We start from the raw sequence: 19,037 nt of genomic DNA, 5'->3' as shown, positions 1-19,037 counted from the left end.
ATTGACACTAAAAGTGGACACAAGACACCTATCAGGCCAACAAGTGACCATCACTCATAAAAACATTGAAAAACACAGCAGAAAGAGACTTAAAAAGCCAAAAAATAATACATTGCAACACATGCGCAAAACCACATATATACACATATACACAAATATATATACACACACATATATACACACACACAAAACACATATACATAGACTGGGCCACAGCAACACGTGGCAGGGGATGGCTAGTTTATATAAATAAAAATGTACTGTTCGTTTGTGGGATTAACGTACCTCAAAAACCACTGGATGAATTGGCACCAAATTTGGACATAATACACCTATCAGGCCAAGGTGTGACCATCACTCATTAAAATACTGAAAAACAACAGAAGAGACTTTAAAAGTCAAAAAATACAAAATACAAAACAACACATGCCCATACCACATATGTACACAAACACACAATTATGTACACACACATACACATATATATACACATACAAAACACATAAAAACAGACTGGGTCACAGCAAAGCATGGCAGGGGACGGCTAGTAATAAATAAAACTGAAAATGGAATAGTATTCTTTAGCAGCAGGTCTGCTATATTGGACTTGTTCCAATATGTCTGCATAGACTTGTCCACAGGATGGAAGACAAAGAGCCACAAGGGTCATAATGTGTTGTCGGAGGCTATCATGATTAGAATCACTGGATTGGAGTTTAATGTTGGCAGGGTTGTAGTGTATGTATGTTATTGTTGGAGGTTTTACTTCTTTAATTTACAGGATAACCTTCACACTTACTAGCCAGCCTGGCACAAGCTCCTCTGCTGTTTGAGGCCAAGCAATAAATGTTGTACCACTCTAAATATGTATACACACTATATCTACAAGGTATATGTTCCCAGGCTTCATATGGGTCATCAAAACTGAAGATAATTGCAAATCCCCTTGAAATGAAAGACTTCCAGCCCAAGAATACTGAATACCATAGAGGTATTACACTAGAAGGCCTAAAATGCTTAGAAAGTCTTGTGCCAGAGTGCCTAGAAAATGCTTTTGTCATAAGTAGATAAATAAATCCATGCGTAATGGTCCTGCAGATATGAGGATTGTTCTATATTGTCCAAAGTGGCTGAGGTATTTTGCTACCATGGGCAGAAAATCCTACAAGCACCACTCTCCTTCTCTGTCAGTAAAAAGGCAATTATAAATGGAATAGCAGTTTGTTGCCCTTTCAGTGATACCCGGAAGCAACAATAGGCTCATTCTGTATGGGCTGGCACTCATCAATTGACCCCTTTATCCCATTTCTCTCCACAGAAGGACTAGAGGAACGTGTCAAGCAGAAGGACTTGGGTGATGGCGTGTACAGCTTTGAGTACTACCCCACTGTGCCAGGGAACTACACTGTCACAATTACTTGGGGTGGGCAACACATCCCTCGCAGGTGAGACATTGCTAGTGTTAATATGGGAGAAATTTGAGTGAGACCATTATAGGAGGGCTCTTCTTATATGAAAGAGGTGCAGAGAAGTGTATGCTTAGGCTCAAGGTGTCATGAATGACTTTTTAATAACTTTAAAGCATAGGTTCTTTTTAGTGCAATTTCCAGTGTAAGAAAAACATTTAGACATTCAGACATGCAGATTCTATGCAACTATAATGGATGTAGAACAACTTACAGTTACATTGGACTAACAGACAAAGGGGAATTACATTTTCACTCAACATTCACACACATGTACATGCACCCAAATATTTTTATATCCTTTTCTCCCTCCTTGGAGAAGCACCTGCTTAGGCCAGACCCTGGTTTCCTGCAGCCTGCCAACACACAGTTCCAAAACACATCGTCCCATAACTTCAAAACTTCTCTTTCCCTAAGAACAATACCAAGGACCAGAGCTCTGTTTTCCATACAGCAGAACCTGACTCCCTGCACAAAATCCAAGACTCCAAAAGCACACTTCTTCCTCTTCCCTTGAGAAAGAAGCCCCAAAGTGACCAGAATCATGCTTTCCCATAGCATATCTGACACTCTCCAAATACACCATTTCTCTCCTTCCCATGGAGCAGAGCATGGTGGGTGTACCTGACTCCTCAGGTCTATCACAATTTGAGCATTATTAGATTGAGTCTTTTATAGGAATATTCTGCTGATGTAGTCCCAAAGTTGTAAATGAATGATAGACATCTTCCATCCTGGCTCCATCTCAGTTTCCTGACCAGATGTTGACACTTCTTTTTAAAAAAATACTTTTTATTAATTACATTGACACTTCTTGATTAGTGTTGACAAACAAGGCTTGTGTTGACTTCCTTCTTAACATAAGGAATGTTGCAAACATTTCCTTAACTTGAAAGAACCAGTGTCACAGTTCTTATCACAGTTTACTTTTTCAATTCTCATTAGCAACGTTTAATTACAGTCCAGCAAGTAGGTAGTTAGTCATTGCAAGCCTTAATATTTTACTGGTGCTTGCAAAATTATTAACTCCGTCCATACATCCTTCCATTCATTCCCACACATCATTATATCAAATCCACATTTCTCAAATCTGTATATTAATAATTTATTATTTATTTATTTTTTAAAAATCTGCATATTAATTTTTTGTGACAAAGGTAACATAGTTGCAGAGATGCATAGAGGGGCCATCCAGTCCAACCCCCTTCTGCCATGCAGAAATCCAAAGCACTCCCAATTGATGGCAATTCAGCTTCTATTTACAAACCACCAGTGATGGAGAGCCCACTACACTCTGAGACATCAGTGTATCCCACTGCTGAAAAGCTCTTACTGTCAGGATGTTCTTTCTAATACTTGCTTGCCTTGTATTCTCTTCCCATTATTAAACTCTCTAACATTCAAGGTGTTGGTTACAGAGGGTTCATTTCATTTTATTTACTTAGTATTTTAATGTCATTAATATTTGATTTGTCTCTAGTGAGATGCTTTGTGAAGGTCAATTAAGGACAAACAATCAGATGGCCATGTGATGTTTGAGATTACATCTCTCCTAAACAGCTCATTCTGTTACTATGTTCAGATATTATGGGAACCGTAGAGTAAAACCTTCAGGATAGCATCAGATTGTTTATCTCTGGAACTAAGGGAAGTTGTAATGAAACAAGACTATTGCCCAAATTGCATGTTATAAATGCACACAATTAAATGCTATTCTAATAATATAATATAATCATAGAATTATAGAATCAAAGAGTTGGAAGAGACCTCATGGGCCATCCAGTCCAACCCTCTGCCAAGAAGCAGAAATATGCATTCAAATCACCCCTGACAGATGGCCATCCAGCCCCTGTTTAAAAGCTTCCAAAGAAGGAGCCTCCACCACACTCCAGGGCAGAGAGTTCCACTGCTGAACGGCTCTCACAGTCAGGAAGTTCTTCTTCATGTTCAGATGGAATCTCCTCTCTTGTAGTTTGAAGCCATTGTTCCGCGTCCTAGTCTCCAGGGAAGCAGAAAACAAGCTTGCTCCCTCCTGTGACTTCCTCTCACATATTTATACATGGCTATCATATCTCCTCTCAGCCTTCTCTTCTTCAGGCTAAACATGCCCAACTCCTTAAGCCGCTCCTCATAGGGCTTGTTCTCCAGACCCTTGATCATTTTAGTCGCCCTCCTCTGGACACATTCCAGCTTGTCAATATCTCTCTTGAATTGTGGTGCCCAAAATTCGACACAATATTCCAGATGTAGTCTAACCAGAGCAGAATAGAGGGGAGGCATTACTTCCCTAGATCTAGACACTATGCTCCTATTGATGCAGGCCAAAATCCCATTGGCTTTTTTTGCCGCCACATCACATTGTTGGCTCATGTTTAACTTGTTGTCCACAAGGACTCCAAGATCTTTTTCACACGTACTGCTCTCGAGCCAAGCATCCCCCATTCTATATCTTTGCATTTCGTTTTTCCTGCCAAAGTGGAGTATCTTGCATTTGTCACTGTTAAACTTCATTTTGTTAATAATATATTGTATATGCATATAATATTTATAATATTATAATGTAATGCAATATAATAATAATAATAATAATAATAATAATAATAATAATATGATATTATAATTATATATTTATATTACATGTAATGTTGCTAATAATATGACAATATAGCGGTATGGTGCAATATAGCAATGTTTAATGCTGATATTGTAGTATGCTAATAATATAATATATTGTATGTAATTTATACCTTGTAAGCTGCTCTGACTCCCCTTTGGGGTGAGAAGGGTGGGATATAAATGCCGCAAATAAATAAATAATAAATAAAGCCTAAGGGGGTACTGCAGAACTGGACTACTTTGAGATTTCTACGACTGAGACTAAGCACAAGCCTTTTCTTTTCACTACTAGCCCATTTGAGGTAAAAGTGGGAACAGAATGCACAAACCAGAAGGTGAGAGCCTGGGGACCTGGTTTGGAAGGAGGCGTCGTTGGCAAGTCGGCTGATTTTGTGGTGGAAGCCATCGGAGATGATGTTGGCACACTAGGTAACTGGGAAAGCCAGGCAATGATTCATTGTGGTCCTGCAATCCTGAGTGCAGGAACTTGATTTTCACATACTGCAGCTTGATCCAAGCAGGACATAGGTATCCTGGTCTGGTGAAAAAAAGGATTGTTTAGTCAGAAGGGCCTCAAGCTATGTTCATGCTTCCTTTTAAAGACTTAGATTAGCTGTATATCTACATTCAGCCATGAATTTGGACACTACTTTTTGCAAAATACCAGGAATGTGCTTGTTGCATCTTCACCCATTTATGTGGATGTTGGATCTATCCCCAGTGATGCATATCATAGCTACATCCTGTTTGGATTGATGTCTCGTGTTCTATGTGTATCTACCTTTGAAAAGTCCTTGAGAAGTTCTATTGATCCAGAATGCTGCATCTAGAGATCACAGGGAATATGTAACTCCCTCCTTGTGACAGTTTCTGTGACTACCAGTTTGTTTCTGGATGGAATTCAAAGTGCTTATTGGGGCCTATAAAGCCTTATGTAGGAATACCTTTCCTTCATGGGGAGCCTACTAGAGTTTTGAGGTCTTCATGAGAGGGTTTTCTATAGCTCCTGCTGCCATGTTTTCAGTGTTTTTGGGAGGGATTTCTTGATGAACACTTGCATGCTGTAGAGTGAAGCTAAGAAAGTCCCCCTCTCTTGTCCTTTCACCAGCAAGGTTGTAGGTTTTTTCGGGCTATATGGCCATGGTTTAGAGGCATTCTCTCCTGACGTTTCACCTGCATCTATGACAAGCATCCTCACAGGTAGTGAGGTCTGTTGGAACTAGGAAAATAGGGACCACCAAATGCAGCATTGCCCAAAATCAAGGAACATGAAAGGCACTGCAGACTACTTCAAGCAGAGAAATCAGCCATAGCAGAGCACCTGATGAACCAACCTGGGCACAGCATTTTATTTGAGAACACAGAAATGCTGGACCACTCTCATAACCACCATGTCAGACTACACAGAGAAGCCATTGAAATACATAAGCATGTGGATAATTTCAACAGAAAGGAGGAAACCATGAAAATGAACAAAATCTGGCTACCAGTATTAAAAAACTCTAAAATTACAACAGCACAACAACAGAGAGGAAACAAACAAGGACATCTAATCACCTCTCAACAAAAGTTTGCTCTAGGCACTGTCAGGCCATTATATGCTAATCAAGATGGTCAGTTGAAACATTCACACCTAGCTCCAGCAGACAGGAGTCCTTTGTCCCACCCTGGTCATTCCACAGATATATAAACCCTTTTTCCTAGTTCCAACAAACCTCACTACCTCTGAGGATGCTTGCCATAGATGCAGGTGAAACGTCAGGAGAGAATGCCTCTAGACCATGGTCATATAGCCCGAAAAAACCTACAACAACCCAGTGATTCCAGCCATGAAAGCCTTTGACAATAAAAATATATGTTGTTACAGCAGCATTTGGCATCTAAGTTGGGCTGTTGTTGAAGAAGGGGTTGTTTGTTTCTCCAGGTTTGATTTAATTTTCATCAGCTGCTGCAAATGCTGAAAAGTATAATGCAGTTGAATAAACTAAACCTTTTCCCCATATCCCTGTTCCAATAGCTAGGATTGACATGTCTCCAAACCAATGTCCTCCATGCCACCAATGCCCCAGTTCTGATCTTATATCTCTCCACCCTCAACCCAATGCCCTGCAGGTTTCTCAGTGGAGGGCCCTTCGCAGGCCAAGATTGAATGCGATGACAAAGGTGACGGCTCTTGTGACGTGCGCTACTGGCCCCAGGAACCTGGCGAGTATGCTGTTCATGTGCTCTGCAACAGCGAGGACATAAAGCTCAGCCCCTTCATGGCTGAGATCAAAGCTGCTCCCAAGGACTTCCACCCTGAGAAGGTAAATTGGACCTATGCTGGCATTTTGGATAAGGTCTCCTCTGTCTCACATCCTAGGCGAAGAATGTATGTGTATATGTGTGGATACATCTCAGAGGGGAGCAGAACCCGAGAAAGCATTAACTGTGGGGTTCATGTTAGTGGCTGGAGAGAGGGTAGTGCAGGGTAGTGTCTTCTAGGCTGTAACTGCACACACCATTCAAGGTCAGGGTTTTTAGAAAATGGCATTTATAACCTTTTGGAGGTCATAACTTTTAGAAAAGCATGATCTTTCAGAGAAGAGCCAAAAACTCTTCTGTGGTATACAACCAGATATAATTGTGCAGGACAATGGTTTCAGTTGTTAGACTGAATAACCTGTTATCTCTAATCTGTTAGAAAAAGAGATATTTGCCAGTGTATAAAACCAACAGAACTTTAGAAGTGCTCATATATACACACTCACACTCTCCCATAGAGCAACTTTTTATATCATGCACCCAAGAGACAAAAATGAAGTAGACTTCGATGATAATAACAATAATAGTAATAATAATAATAATAATAATAATAATAATAATAACTTTATTTTTTTTCAAAAATATGCAAATGTGAGCAGATCAATCAGTACTGCTTCAGGCAGGAAGATAATGGTGCTCCATATAGCCATGCTGGCCACATGACCTAGGAGGTGTCTACGGACAACACCGACTCTTTGCCCTAAAAATGGAGATGAGCACCACCCCGCAGAGTCAGACTCGACTAGACTTAATGTTGAGGGGAAACCTTTATCTTTACCTTTACCTTTACTGACTGTCCTTACATGACTTGGTACAGTTACGGTACAGTTACGGTAATCTCACAGCATGATGGAAGCTGCTTTAGGACTCATATCTCTATTTACCCATTTCTAGGTAAAAGCCCATGGCCCAGGGCTAGAGAAGACTGGTGTTGCAGTCAACAAACCGGCAGAATTTACAGTGGATGCTAAGAGTGGTGGAAAGGCACCTCTTAAAGTGCAAGTACAGGTGAGGTTCATTTGCATTGGCAAAATCCAGGCAAGGCTGCCTTAACTTGAGGGCCTCCAGATATGTGTGACCGCAAATCCATACTGTGGGGGATGAGCTACCCCAAGACATCGGGGGAGGGGAATTTGGGTGTGAGGAGAAGGCAGATGAGATAGTTGATGTTTTATAGTTTTATAATCGTAATGGTTTTAATCTATTGTCATTGTTGTTTTGATATGTGTTGTTTAATGCATGTAAGGCATTGAATTTTGCAATTGATTATGTTGGGAGCTGCTTTGAGTCTCTCCCTAGGGGTGAGAAAAGTGGTATAGAATAAATAAAATAATAAGGTAGAGAATATGACAAATATCTGGGAGTGGGGAATAATGTGTGCCAGAAACTCATCTTCTCTAATTGCCTCCATCTTAGGATTCTGATGGATCTCCCGTGGATGTTTCGGTGAAGGACAATGGCAACGGCACCTATAGCTGCTCCTATGTGCCGAAGAAGCCGGTGAAGCACACAGCCATGGTCTCCTGGGGAGGAGTCAACATCCCCAACAGTCCCTACAGGGTTAGTTTTGCTTCCCCCGCAGCAGTAAGCAAAAGGGTTGGATCAAGAGGGAAGAGTTCGAGACACCCTTGGGCTCCCAAGGGATCAAAATTGAGGGCTAACATCTTGTCAGTGAGTTCCAACTAGACAAGATCAATCAATTGTTGAAGAGTGAGTCATTATGTAGGTAAATCTAATGGAGTTAATGTCAGTGGCATTGGCCGCACAGCAAGGCAGGAAACACGATCAATCACTTTAGGCTATAAACTACTTTATTTACAGCATGCCCATAGCCAGGATTTCGATTCGGGGGGGGGGGGGGGCTGAGTTTGTTTCAGGGGGGGCTGAGTCTGAGTGAAAGAGGGTCTAGCCTAGCAAACCTTTCGTATCGTTACCCCAAAACCCCCATGCATATGGGATATATTGAGCATGGTGATCAGATCATGATATGAATAAACATAAAAGTTTAAATAATGCACCAGTAAGGCCTTTTCGCAAACCACCATGAGAATTTGGGGGGGGGGGGACTGAAGCCCCCCAACCCCCCCCCCCCCCAGCTACATGCCTGATTTACAACTATATACATTAGAAGCTACTTAACACTGAGCACATCGTAAAACTGCTTCCTCTTCGTCCGGTAGCTACATCGCGAACATACAAACACACTGTTATCAGTACTAGTCCACACCTCCTGCATTCAGAGTGACCGCATGATGTAGGATGACGCTGCTTCCATTGCTCTATACTTTTGATTTATGACCCCTCTAGGAATGTCGTTTCCTCCATGGTACAGTTAACTCTTTCCTCACAGGAATACACTCGGCACATAGCTACTACATTTTAAACATACATATATACTTTGAAATCTACAATACAAAATTGCAAACAGCTCCAATAGTTAATGGGTCTACTGTAAAAAGGACTGAAAGAATTTAGGCCAAAATGTGCCTTTCCACCAGTGTTAGGCCTTCTAGGCATTATTGGACTGTTGACTAGAACTGATGGCTGCTGCAAGTCAACGAAGTATGGAAGGTTGCACTTGGCCTACCTTTGCATTAGCAAGTGGCTCCAGTTTATGGTGGAACAATGTTTTCCCCATGTGATTCATAATGTTTTTCCACTGGAAATAAATTGCCTTTTTCGTTCTGTACTTTAGCTGAGTGTGAAGTCCTCAGAGTTGGCTGGTGTTCTTGTATTGTTAAGTTGCCCCCAGGCTATGGCTGTGCCCTCTGGTCTAGCAGTGAGAAAGCTACAGAGATCTTGTGGTTAATTCCATCCCCACAGGACCTCTCAATTTGTTTTTTGTTTCCCTTCAAAACCAAACACATCCAGAATCTAGCTTATGGCTTGCAAAATATCTACAACGTTACCCACACACACTATAACAAAGCCCCATATCTTGTTGTAGGACACTTTGGCGTAAATCCAGCTGCTGATCCAAAATAGAGAAGCTCATAAAATCAATAGGATATAAATGTTAGCTTACCATTCAATATTTGGTTACAAAGGTCTACTCTAGTTAGGAGTAACAATTGGATTTTGACTCATAGTTCTCCTTGCAGGATCCTTGGCTCTCTCATCTTGACTAAAACTGGTTTTGCTATGGAGACCCTAGAAAATGTAAAAAAAGGTCTTTGTAGCACCGGGACTGTGGCACAGCTGGCTGGGAGTCAGCTGCATTAAGATCACTAATAATAATAATAATAATAATAATAATAATAATAATAATAATAATCTTTATTTATACCCCGCCACCATCTCCCCAAAGGGGACTTGGGGCAGCTTACATGAGACCGAGCCCAGAAATGCATTACAATACAGTAACAAAAAACATAAGGCAACATCATAATAAAATAAAAATAAAACAAGTATAAAATATAACAAAACAATACAAAATAATACAATAGAAAATAAAACAATCACAAGGATCGCGGACCGCATGTGTAAAATACAATGATAAAAAGTCAGGATGAGATAAAGATAAAAACCTACATATTTGTAGAGGAGACTCATGAACGGAGTAGTAGTGACAGTCCTTCGTACGGACAAGAGACAATACCCATTATAAAGGAGCATGACAAAGGAGATGAAAAATCACTCCCCAAAAGCACAACGGAAAAGCCACGTCTTGAGGTTCTTCTTAAAGATTTCTAAGGAGGGGTTCGAAGCCAGCCCGGGTCGGAGTGAGCTTCTGACCATTGTGTGTAGCTTGCTGTCAACCTTTGCAGCCCAAAAGACAGTTGCATCTGTCAAGTAGGAAATGTAGGTACCACTCACACGGGGAGGCTAATTTAACTAACTTATGACGCCATAAAATCTCCAGCAAGCAAGCAAGCAAAGAATGAGGAAGTACTCCATCAGTGTCACAAATGGACAGTGAAGCGACAGCTCCCCTGGTGGCCAGAATACTATCTTGAAAGCTGGAAAGTTAAATAGCCTCTGTGTGTTTGCCTATATATGTTGTGTGTCTATGGCTTGAATGTTTGCCATGTATATGTACATTGTAATCCACCCTGAGTCCCCTGCAGGGTGAGAAGGGCAGAATATAAATGCTGAAATAAATAAATAGGTCACATAATTCACACAAGGATTTTTTAAATCCTTGTGTGCTAATGTTTACATGTGAGTTATATTAATTGTATTGTTTTTGCTTATTGTTTTTTGTTCTATTGATGTGTTGTCGGGCTTGGCCTCATTTAAGCCGCTCCGAGTCCCCTTGGGGAGATGGTGGCGGGGTATAAATAAATTATTATTATTATATTATTATTCTCTAGTGCATGCATATATGTGCTCTAATGATCTCAAATATACTATATTGCCTTTTATTTTTGGAAGGTTGGGTTATCCTGTCTTGGAGGTTAAGTACAACTGTCTGTAACAACAGCAGTGGAAATCCATGTATCTTCTTATTTATTTATTATTATTTATATACAGTATTTATATTCCGCCCTTCTCACCCCGCAGGGGACTCAGGGCGGATTACAGTGTACACATATATGGCAAACATTCAATGCCAATTTGACATACAACGTATACAGACATACACAGAGGCTATTTAACTTTTTCTGGCTGCCAGGGGAACTGTCGCTTTCATCGTCCATCTGCGACACTGATGAAGTACTTCCGCATTCCCCGCATGCTTTTGCTGGAGCGCTTTGCTGGAGTCTTCTTTTATGGCCTCATAAATTAGTTAATTTAGCCTCCCCACACTTTAAGGTGGAATCCTAATTTTCCTACTTGACAGATGCAACTGTCTTTCGGGTTGCAAAGGTCGACAACAGGCTACACAATTGGTTGGAAGCCCACTCCAACCTGAGCTGGCTTCGAACTCATGACCTTTTGGTCAGAGTGTTCTTAATGCAGCTGACACTCAGCCAGCTGCGCCACAATCCCGGTTCTTTAAAACTTTAGGACAAAAGATAAATCGGCAAGTGTTTTCTTTACATTCCAGCAGGAACTCCCACAGTTTTGTGACAGCTATGTTTTTCAGTTGTGGAGTATGTCCATCCTACCTCAAAGGATCTCTCTCACCCTTTCAGCCAAGTTAAAATACAACTACTCATGTCTCTTAGGTGAATGTTGGAGCTGGCAGTCACCCCAACAAAGTGAAAGTATATGGTCCCGGTGTGGCAAAAACTGGCCTGAAGGCTCACGAACCTACTTATTTTACAGTCGACTGCACAGAGGCTGGACAAGGTGAGCCTCGACTTGTTTTCGTTTGTGGGTCTCTTGAAATGCCACATTTGGGCACTGCTGCAGTAGAGTCCTATTTGCCATCTCGGTTCCCCTTTCCCTCTCACCTTAACCAGCTAAATACTGTGTTGGCTTTGAGGATAGAGAGACATTATAGCTTCCCATGCAAACCTGGGAAATGGTTCTAAGGTCCACAGAGTGGGGCTTTCTCTTAGCATCAACACTGGAAATTTCTTCAGGAATCCCAGTATAGCTTTGTAGTGTATTTATTGCAGGGGAGGGATTTGTGCTACACTTTTTGCTACACTTCTCAATTGCCCTTTTCATTGTGTTATATTGAGTGAAGCTTTAAGTCCAAACCTTTGGAGGGCCACTCCTCACACTTTCATCAGAACTTGGAAGTTTAATTTGTTTGGAGTTTGATTTCCTTCAAGCCCGCCTTTTTTGGATTGTTCATGCTTGTTGCAGGGGTGTGGTGTAGAAGCTAGAATTAAAAATACTTTCTCCAAGTCTTATCCCTGGGTGGAATACTATAGAGGGAAAGGCAGACTGTTGTGCAAAAGGCATTTCTTTGGGATAAAGACACAGAACCTTTAGCAGAAGCTATAGTACACTGAAAGTGAACTGTTCTTAGGGACCCACAGCACATGAAGCCGCTGGGTGAGATCATACAGAGTTTTGGAGTTCGATGCCATCTGTACGCAGATGACGTCCAACTCTATCACTCATTTCCACCAGATGCTAAGGAGGCTGTCCAAGTCCTGAGCCGGTGCCTGGCCACTGTGATGGTCTGGATGAGGGCAAGCAAATTGAAGTTGAATCCAGACAAGACAGAGTTCCTCCTGGTCAGTTGCAAGGCTGAACAGGTTATAGGGTCACAACCTGTGCTGGACGGGGTCACACTTCCCTTGAAGGCACAGGTTCGCAGCTTGGGAGTTCTCCTGGATTCATCACTGAGCCTGGAATCCCAGGTTGCAGTGGTGGCCAGAGGAACATTCGCACAATTAAACCATGGGAAGTCAGACTTGGCCATGGTGGTCCATGCTCTCGTTACATCTAAGATAGACTACTGCAATGCACTCTACGTGGGGTTGCCTTTGAAGACTGCTCGGAAGCTTCAAATAGTCCAACGAGAGGCAGCCAGGTTAATAACTGGGGTGGCATACAGGGAGCATACAACTCCCATGTTACGCCTGCTCCACTGGCTGCCAGTTTGCTACCGGGCACAATTCAAAGTGCTGGCTTTGGCCTATAAAGCCCTAAATGGCCCCGGCCCAAATTACCTGTCCAAACGCATCTCCCCCTATGAACCATCACGGATATTAAGATCCTCCGGGGGAGGCCCTGCTTTCCGTCCCGCCATTGTCACAGGCGCAATTGCTGGGAATGAAAGACAGGGCCTTCTTGGTGATTGCTCCCTGGCTTTGGAACTCCCTTCCTAGTGAGATCAGGTCGGCCCCCTCCCTCCTGTCTTTTAGAAGGATGGTAGAAACTTGGCTGTGGGGCCAAGCTTTCAGGACAGGTCAATAAAGCAGCAATAGGAAAGATGACCAGGCCAATTAGATTTGACGTGGATGACTAGGACGGTTTTAAATGGTGTATTTTAATATTTTGATAAATGTTTTTTTTAATGTTTATGTATTGTATGTGAATTTGTGTCCCGGCATTGAATGTTTGCCGTGTATATGCTGTGCTCTTCGGAGTGAGAAGGGCAGAATATAAATGTTTTAAATAAATCTTATATAAATAAAAATGTAATGTTGGTTTGTGGGATTAACAGAACTCAAAAACCACTGGATGAATTGGCACCAAATTTGGACACAATACACCTAACAACCCAATGTATGTCCTTCACTCAAAAAAATTGATTTTGTCATTTGGGAGTTGTAGTTGCTGGGATTTATAGTTCACCTACAATCAAAGAGCATTCTGAACCCCACCAACGATGGAATTGAACCAAACTTGGCACACAGTTCTCTCATGACCAACAGAAAATACTGGAAGGGTTTGGTGGGCAGTGTCCTTTGGTTTTGGAGTTGTAGTTCACCTACATCCCGAGATCACTGTGGACTCAAAATAATAATGGATCTGGACCAAACTCTACACGAATACTCAATATGTCCAAATGTGAACACTGGTAGAGTTTGGGGAAAATAGAATCTTGACATTTGGGAGTTGTAGTTGCTGGGATGTATAGTTCACCTACAATCACAGAGCATTCTAAATCCCACCAACGATAGAATTGGGCCAAACCTCCCACACAGAAACCCCATGTGGGCCACAGCAATGCGTGGCAGGGGACAGCTAGTAAATAAATAATTTTGGAGGCGGGCTATGATGCATTTGGTTACCAGTTTTAAAGCAGTCGCCATGGCTCACCTATTGAGCGGTATCCATCCTTCCAGGTGATGTGAGCATCGGGATTAAGTGTGCCCCAGGTGTAGTGGGTCCAGCCGAGGCAGACATCAACTTCGACATTATTCGGAATGACAACGACACGTTCACAGTCAAGTATACTCCCCATGGTGCTGGCAGCTATACCATCATGGTGCTTTTTGCGGACCAGGTAAGCCCCCTTTTTAGGGTGGATTCTGTCAAATTGTGTCTGTGAGAGAGAGAGAGTTGGATTAAGTTCTGTGGTGTTCACACTTTCCTCTTAATTTCTAGGCTACCCCCACCAGCCCCATCAGAATTAAAGTGGATCCCTCACATGATGCTAGCAAGGTGAAGGCTGAGGGACCTGGCCTCAACAGGAATGGTGAGTTGGGACACCGGGTAAACCAATGTGACTCAGGCAGTGGATGTGTAGCTGGGAAATTGGAGCAAGATCAAAGGCAGGAAAAGGCTCCTTGAAATTTGCATAAAAAAGAGAGTTGCATTATGATTTTATTAATAAAATGTCTCACATTGAGGAAGTTTGAGTTTGGAATACATGGCTTCCATCTGCTTCTGAATCCAGAGTGATGCTTGAATTACAGCTTCCTCCTTTACTCTCTTTAGAACAGGATGGCGAAAGGGTTTGGAGGAGCAAGCTTGTTCCCCAGTGCAATGATTCCTTGCCTATAGGATGATACCAAAGTGTTGCCAGGCTCACTTTGCTGGTTTAATGATGGAAGAACTAACTGTGTTTCCAGGTCTAAAAGTTGGCTTTGCTACCCCTTGTCTTCAGCAACACAAGCTGAAAAGGATGGGGAGCAAAGCTGGGAACGTTCTGCTAGTGTGTTGATATAATAATAATAATAATAATAATAATAATAATAATAATAATACTTTATTTATACCCCGCCACCATCTCTCCCAATGGGGACTTGGAGCAACTTACATGGGGCCAAGCCTGGACAACATATTACATCAAAATAAAACCAAAACATAAACAACGAGCAACATTATCAAAATTACATTTAAAAAATATGAATACAATAACAAAATAACATTACAATAAACACAGTCGCAGTAACAGTGGGCGGGCCACATGTACAGGATAAAATGTTTAAAAACTCTGAGATAAAAATAGGAGCAGATTATTTGCAGGGAGCTCATAAAGACATACAGGGTTGTGAAACTAAATTTCCCATTTGGGGGCGTGTACTCCAGTAACAGAAGCGTTGAGGGGAACAATAGTGTCATGTTGTGCACCTACTCGCCAAAGGTGCAGCAGAAAAGCCAGGTTTTAAGGTTCTTTTTAAACGTTTCTAGTGAATTGAAATGCTGGAGTGTCTTGATATGTCTCCTTATTTACCACCATGGGCCACTTGGTGGAACAGTGGATTAAATCACTGAGCCGCTGAACTTGCTGACCAAAAGTCAGTGGTTTAGATCTGGGGAGTAGGGTGAGCTTCCAATGTTAGCCCCAGCTTCTCCCAACCTAGCAGTTCGAAAACATGAAAATGTGAATAGATCAATAGGTACTGCTTTGGGCTGGAAGGATGCAGAAAACATCTTATGCCACCTTCCCATCAGTAATCCCAATTGAACAATCAGAAGTAGGATCTGTGTCACATTTCTCCTTGCAGTAGTGATTGTTGGCAGGAACGCTCCATGCAGTCATGCTGGCCACATGACCTTGGAGCTATCTACGGACAAGGCTGGCTCTTTGGCTTAGAAATGGAGATGAGCACCACCACCCCAGAGTCGGACACGACTGGACTTAATGTCAGAGGAAACCTTTATCTTTACCTTTACCTTACCGCATGTAGGGAATGTAAAGAGGATGCAATATTAGATGGGAAACATATATGGACTGTTTGTGGGAAGCTAGTCTTATGATCATTATAGTATAGTAGAATAGAGTTTTTTCAGTGAAAAGCTCTCTCTTTCCCCGTTATGTTCAGTGTTTTTTAAGTTCTGCACCCCACTCCCCAAAGATCAGTTTCATAGATAACTAATGATATTCTAAAAGTTCCCTAGGATGCCAGGAAGACAGGAAAGAACTTCAAAAGGTTACAGGCCTCTATTTACACCCTTTTAAAAATTAGAGTGGATAAACGTAAACTATGGCAAGATGATAAAATCAATATGGACAAAGCTTTAGAAAAACCTTTTTTGAATCACCAAGTCTGGAGGCCAGTGAAGCTGCTGGCAAGCAGTGTATTTATCCATATGTTAAGATAACCCTTTCTATGGGTCAGGACTGGGGAACTGATGCACCTCCAAATGTTGCTGGAGTGCATTTGCTGTCAACTCGCAGTCAGGAAAATCCTGTGGTTGGGGAATGATGTTAATTGTGGTCTGAGAACACAGGTCTGTCCCCAAATGCTATTATCTGTGGTCTGTAACAGATCTTTTTGATAGTAATAATGATAATAATAACAACAACACGTTGATCGCCCTTCTCTCTCTCTCTTCCCAGGTGTAGAGATTGGCAAGCCAACTTATTTCACAGTCAATACTAAGGCAGCTGGCAAGGCCAAGCTGGATGTCCAGTTCACTGGCCCAGCCAAGGGAGAGGCTGTTAGAGATTCTGAAATAATTGATCACCATGATAACACCTATACTGTCAAGTACACCCCTGTGCAACAGGTAAGTCAATGGGGACGAGATCACACGGACAATGGTGTCATCATTGGACTCATGGGGGAAGGAAAAAGTTAAACTTTGCCTCTTTTTACTGTTAAACTGATGGAAGAAGGAGCAGCAGAAAGTTTGCTCTGTATCTATGTTCAGGAGATAAGCTCTGTCTACCATACACTCCACTAACACTTATTTGTTCAGGTGTTTCCAGAGAAGGGTCCTGTTAGTGTGCAGAAGAAGAGGGTTTTTTGAAGGGAGGCTGATAGGCTGCATGGGAAGGATGGGTTAAACCATTGGGTTCTGTCTTACAGGGTAACATTGGAGTGAACGTAACATATGGAGGAGACCACATCCCAAAAAGCCCTTTCAATGTGGGTGTGGCACCCACTCTGGACCTCAGCAAAATCAAGATCTCTGGCCTTGGAGACAGTATGTATCGGCTAGCTGGAATGCTGAACATAATAATGCATATTTCTGCTTTTCCTAATGGTGGGAAAGACGAGCAAAATGCTCTTCCTAGAACCTGTCCTGGGTCATGATGATGGGTCTGCATCTTTGCTGTCCCAATTTTCATGTTTCTTACCTGAAGTGTTGGCCATGACATCGTCAACAAGCCCTACTAGCTGTGAAGGGGGAATTGAATCCCCTTATCCATGGATTCAATACACATAGTTTCACTTACCAGCTTTCCAGATAAAACCCACCCTGGAATGTCTCAGCAAATCCCTAGGTCAGGGGTCCTCAAACTAACGCTGGATACGGCCCTCCAAGGAAATTTACCCGGCCCTCGCTCAGGGTCAACCTAAGTCTGAAATGACTTAAAAGCACACAACAACAACAATCCTACCTCATCTACCAAAAGCAGCCACACACTTCCCACTGAAAAACTAATAAATTTATATTTGTTAAAATTGTTCTTCATTTTAATTAATGTATTGTTTTTAAGTGTTTTTTGCACTATAAATAAAATATGTGCAGTGTGCATAGGAATTCATTCATGTTTTTTTCAAATTATAATCCGGCCCTCCAACAGTTTGAGGGACTGTGACCTTGCCCTCTGTTCAAAAAGTTCGAGGACCCCTGCCCTAGGTTCTCCATTTGGATTTTATGGTATACCTCTGCCCCATGTATATTCAAAATAGAGAGTTGGCTATTATCCATGGTTTCTGGTATCCACATAAGGATCTTAGAACGCATATCCCATAGATATGGGACTGTTCTGTATTACAGTTCTAGTTGGCAGCTGTATGTTTAACATCTCCAAACTTCAAGGTGATGTTGTTGAAGTTTATCCCAGTACTAAAATCCTCATCTCCTTTCCCATCTCCTGTCGGACTAGAGTCAGTGCATTTGATTTAACCATGAGAAGCAGCACAGTTCCCATACAATATAGATTCTGGTGGGTCTGTCTGTACCATGTTTTGGCATTTTCACCCCACACAACCCTTTAACCCCCCCCCCCCCCCCATGGCTATACCTTTGAAAATTCCATGAGAGAAAACTAGGAAGGAAAACACTTTCGTAGAAGAGGCGTGCTTTTAGGGGCTTCCTTTGTGACTATTCACGCAAAACAGTTTCCTTCCTGGATGCTTGCCAGGTCCAAAAAACTGGAAGCTTTCCACAGTTCTCTTTGTTTTTCAGGAAACCTATGTTATGCCAACATTTTTCTCTCCTCTTGGCTTAATGCCAGCCCCCAAATATTGCCAATCAAAAATACTTCAGAATTGCCCACAGGCATGACTGATATAGAGACATGTTTCATTTATTGATGGTTCAATGTATTTTGTTTTGTTAATCTTATGGTTAAGTTGTTTTTACTTTGTATGTTCTGTGATTTTTTACCTGGGAACCACTCTGAGTCCCCTCAGGGAGATAGAGCGGTATATAAATAAAGTTTTTATTATTATTTATTATTATTTGTTTTGTGTACAAGTATTAAAAACATTGTGTATAAAATTATCTTTAGGTTATGTATATAAGGGTTATATGAACAAATTTAGTGTTTAAACTTGGGTCGCGTCTTCAAGGTATCTCATATGTATGCAACTATTCCAAAATCCAAAAAGAAATCCAACATTCAAAATATTTCTGGTCCCAAGCATTTTAGATATGGGATATTTAGCCTTGCCAGTACCTTCTGGTCTTGGGATGTAGTGGCATTAATCTGGAAACCACTACTAGAACAGAAATGGAAAAAGCTTTGTCTCTTCCAGATATTTTGACAACAATGCCCACAGTCTTTCCCTCTTGGTTATGCTATACGGCGTTTCAAGTCATAATCCAAAGGCTTCCCCTCCCTGATCTCGTAGAAAGAGTTCTTACTTCGTCTTTAGTGATTCTGTCCTAGTTCTTGGGTACTAAGACAGGAAAGGGAAGTTGGTGTTGCGAGAATCTGTGGGTCCTGTGGGG

At 41.7% G+C, this 19,037-nt stretch overlaps 1 protein-coding gene across 7 annotated transcripts in view; it reads left to right on the top strand.

Annotated features, from left to right (window-relative positions):
- FLNA (filamin A) overlaps window positions 1-19,037 on the top strand; it is a 169,209-nt gene that overhangs the window by 87,722 nt on the left and 62,450 nt on the right. For all 7 annotated transcript variants that reach the window (XM_067464199.1, XM_067464196.1, XM_067464197.1 and 4 more), the window contains exons 11-20: window positions 1,319-1,445; window positions 4,375-4,511; window positions 6,195-6,388; window positions 7,281-7,394; window positions 7,803-7,946; window positions 11,498-11,621; window positions 14,024-14,184; window positions 14,286-14,376; window positions 16,468-16,637; window positions 16,940-17,057. In XM_067464199.1, coding sequence (XP_067320300.1) covers window positions 1,319-1,445; window positions 4,375-4,511; window positions 6,195-6,388; window positions 7,281-7,394; window positions 7,803-7,946; window positions 11,498-11,621; window positions 14,024-14,184; window positions 14,286-14,376; window positions 16,468-16,637; window positions 16,940-17,057 — 1,380 coding nt within the window. The remainder of the gene's footprint in view (window positions 1-1,318; window positions 1,446-4,374; window positions 4,512-6,194; window positions 6,389-7,280; window positions 7,395-7,802; window positions 7,947-11,497; window positions 11,622-14,023; window positions 14,185-14,285; window positions 14,377-16,467; window positions 16,638-16,939; window positions 17,058-19,037) is intronic.

This window comes from Anolis sagrei, chromosome 2 (assembly GCF_037176765.1).
Source record: "Anolis sagrei isolate rAnoSag1 chromosome 2, rAnoSag1.mat, whole genome shotgun sequence".
Lineage (NCBI taxonomy): Eukaryota > Metazoa > Chordata > Lepidosauria > Squamata > Dactyloidae > Anolis > Anolis sagrei.
Note: the sequence above shows the minus strand (reverse complement) of the source record. Positions and strands in the feature narration are given on the sequence as shown.